We start from the raw sequence: 3,002 nt of genomic DNA on the forward strand, positions 1-3,002 counted from the left end.
AATATCCGTCAATTGTGAATAATGTACATAATTCCTCATCTCTTAAATATAGAACTGTACTGTTGTGTGTATATGAAAAAAAAAAAAAATCATAATTCAATAACAGTCGCACTCTTGTTATTATTTCTTTATTAATAATAACAACAACAACAACAATAATAATAATAATGGTTTCAAATTTTTTCTCAAAGGCAGCAATTTGAGGGAGGGAATGAATCGATTTTATCGACTCCAGTGTTGAACTGGTACTTATTTTATTGACCCCGAAAGGATGAAAGGCAAAGTCGACTTCAGCAGAATTTGAACTCAAAACGTAGCGGCAGACGAAATACCATAAAGCATTTCGCCCGCAGCTCGCCGCCTTAATAATAATGATGATAATAATAATAATAATAATAATAATAATATGTTATTTGTATTTATTAGAATATGTTGGTGTGCATTATAAAGAGTGCGAAAGGAATTCTGAATCAGTTCATTCCTCTATCTTCTTTGCATAAATGTGTTAGTGCGCTTTTTGTGTGTGGCTTTATTTTAGAAAATTATGTGGGACATTCTTTGAAAATTCGGGGACATGTAATTTCTTCCTGATATTTTTTTTTATATTGTGGAATTGTAATCTCAGTTTTTATGCGTGTTATTATATGTAAATGTTAGTATGTGTGTATATATATCCGATCTATGCAATTGGGACAGTTTTAAATTAGAATAGCAATCTACGAATCATACTTAATGTATAACACACTATTGACAGGTGGTATTTGTCCTAAGATAACATTCATCTCGTGTTTGTCTAGGTTGCTAAGATGTATGCTACTGGGCATTTTGAGATTTCTTTTAGCTTATTTTTGGATGCTACTTTAGCGTGTGGTCTACCGCAGTATCCTGTCTACGCTGTGAAATTACTTTTAGCGAGCGGTCTACCTTTTCTTACCCTCTTAACCTGAGTTAATTTTAACCATTACAATGCTGTTAAAGGATTTACAGAGGAAACAGCAGTTGCATGTTTACAAGAAAACAATCTTCTGGATACATCAGAAGAAGCAGACCCTTGTCATCGATGTGATAGCATCAGGCAAGAAAAACAAATACGTGACAGAAGTGGAAATTACAGGCCTATATTCCGCTGTCCTTGAAAAGGGTGTCAAACTTCGTGTTCTCTTCAGAAAGGTAACCGTTTTTTTTTTTTCATTATATGGACATCAACAACAAGTTGCACTGCAATTTGACTTTGTGCGAGATTTTAGAGCTGGTATTCTTTTTCGTAATGGAGAAACACATGAATAAAGCAATGACTCTAACCGGAAAGTCTTCCAGTACGGTAAATGACTGGTATGAGATGTGCAGAGAGTTGTGTGGAACCATCGTTTCTCATCTCAATGGGGTAAGATGGTTGGAACAAACAACAGCCTCATTGAAATTGATGAGGCAAGATTTGCTGGTCATCATCATCATCATCATCATCATCATCATCGTCATCATCATCATATACACACAGGCACATACGCGCGTGTATTTGTGTGTGTATATGTGCCTGTGCGTGTGTGTGTGTTTGTGTGTGTGTGTGTATGTATGTGTGTGTGAAGGGTCGTTTATCGCAATGGTGCTGAGCGCTCAGCCGGAATTTGTGAGAAGTACAGAGTAAGATTCTCCGCAGCGACCACTGGTCACTTTTTTGGCTACACGACTTTCCGAAAAATAGAAATGAGGTAGTAGCAGCCAACAAGGCCACTTCCAAGAAGATGCAAATAATGAGTGGTGTCCTACAGGGCACTGTCTTGGGGCCTCTAATGTTTATAGTGATCCTATCAGATATGTCCTTATCCACACCTAGAGCCACCCTCACAAGATATGCAGATGACTCAAAAGTCTCACAGGTAATACAAAACCCTGAAGATGGCATGCACCTGTCGGAAGAGTTAGATGCAATATACAAGTTGGTTGACGACAACAACATGCAGTTTAATGCTAGAAAGTTCTTAGCCCTACGCTACTGTAGATAAAGTCAAATGCAATGCAGACAAAATACCCTGGACTCGGAGGGATCGCAGTTCCAGAATCACAACCTGACATGAGTAGTAATGCATCCTACCACGTGCACATTACGAAGTTGGCAATGAAATGCAGGCAGATGACCGCATGGATCCTCAACTTTCTAAACAGAAAAGCAGGACACCCTGATGGTCCTCTGAAGGACATTTGTTCTAAGCCGTCTTGATTATTGGTCACCACATAGTGTGAAATTAACTGCGGAACTCAAAGTAGTCCAGTGAAATCACAAGAAGCGGATAGCTTCAACGCAGCAAAGTAGCTACTGGGAAAAACTCAAGAAGTGAAGTCTTTACCCTTTGGAACAAAGGTGGTAAAAATATGTTGCCATATACATCTGAAAAATTTTGCAAAGAATTGTCCCAAATTTTGACGCTGAAAGTTATACAAACGCCAGAAATGGCGCCATTACATTTTAATAATACTAAAACTAAAGATGTTTGTGCCTACCCGAAATATCTTAAAAATAGTATATTTTATCTTAATTGTTTTTTGTATATATATTTTCATACTTAACTTCGGCAGTGCAGTACACATTTTTGTGATATTTGCACCTCTATTTATTAATGAAAACGATTAAACACAACTTTTGTTTGTTATTTCTTGACAAAAAAAAAAACGAAAAAAACATAGCTTCTGTGATGTCAACACACATGCACACATTCAGAATATACACACACATATAATGAATGTCATGGCGTGTCAATCAACACAAACACACGTCCGCTATCTGTGACATATACACACACATAATCTTTGCCCTCTCTAAAGAAAAAACGTCGACTTTTTGACGTACACAATAACTTAATCATTTAGAAATATTTTTAACTGAATGTGATTTCAAAAATGTAAATTGTTTGTACAGTAAGTATTTATATTTTAGCCTTCTTTAAACATACAATATTTTAATGTTTCTTTAAAAATTATTTTCAAGTGAATGACGATCATTCGCT

At 36.2% G+C, this 3,002-nt stretch overlaps 1 protein-coding gene across 1 annotated transcript in view; it reads left to right on the top strand.

Moving 5' to 3' along the window:
- Positions 1-966: 966 nt before the first annotated feature.
- Positions 967-3,002, top strand: part of LOC106869235 (uncharacterized) — a 36,046-nt gene continuing 34,010 nt past the window's right edge. The window contains exon 1 of the mRNA XM_014914885.2: positions 967-1,170. Coding sequence (XP_014770371.1) covers positions 967-1,170 — 204 coding nt within the window. The remainder of the gene's footprint in view (positions 1,171-3,002) is intronic.

This window comes from Octopus bimaculoides, chromosome 2 (genome assembly GCF_001194135.2).
Source record: "Octopus bimaculoides isolate UCB-OBI-ISO-001 chromosome 2, ASM119413v2, whole genome shotgun sequence".
Classification (NCBI taxonomy): Eukaryota; Metazoa; Mollusca; class Cephalopoda; order Octopoda; family Octopodidae; genus Octopus; species Octopus bimaculoides.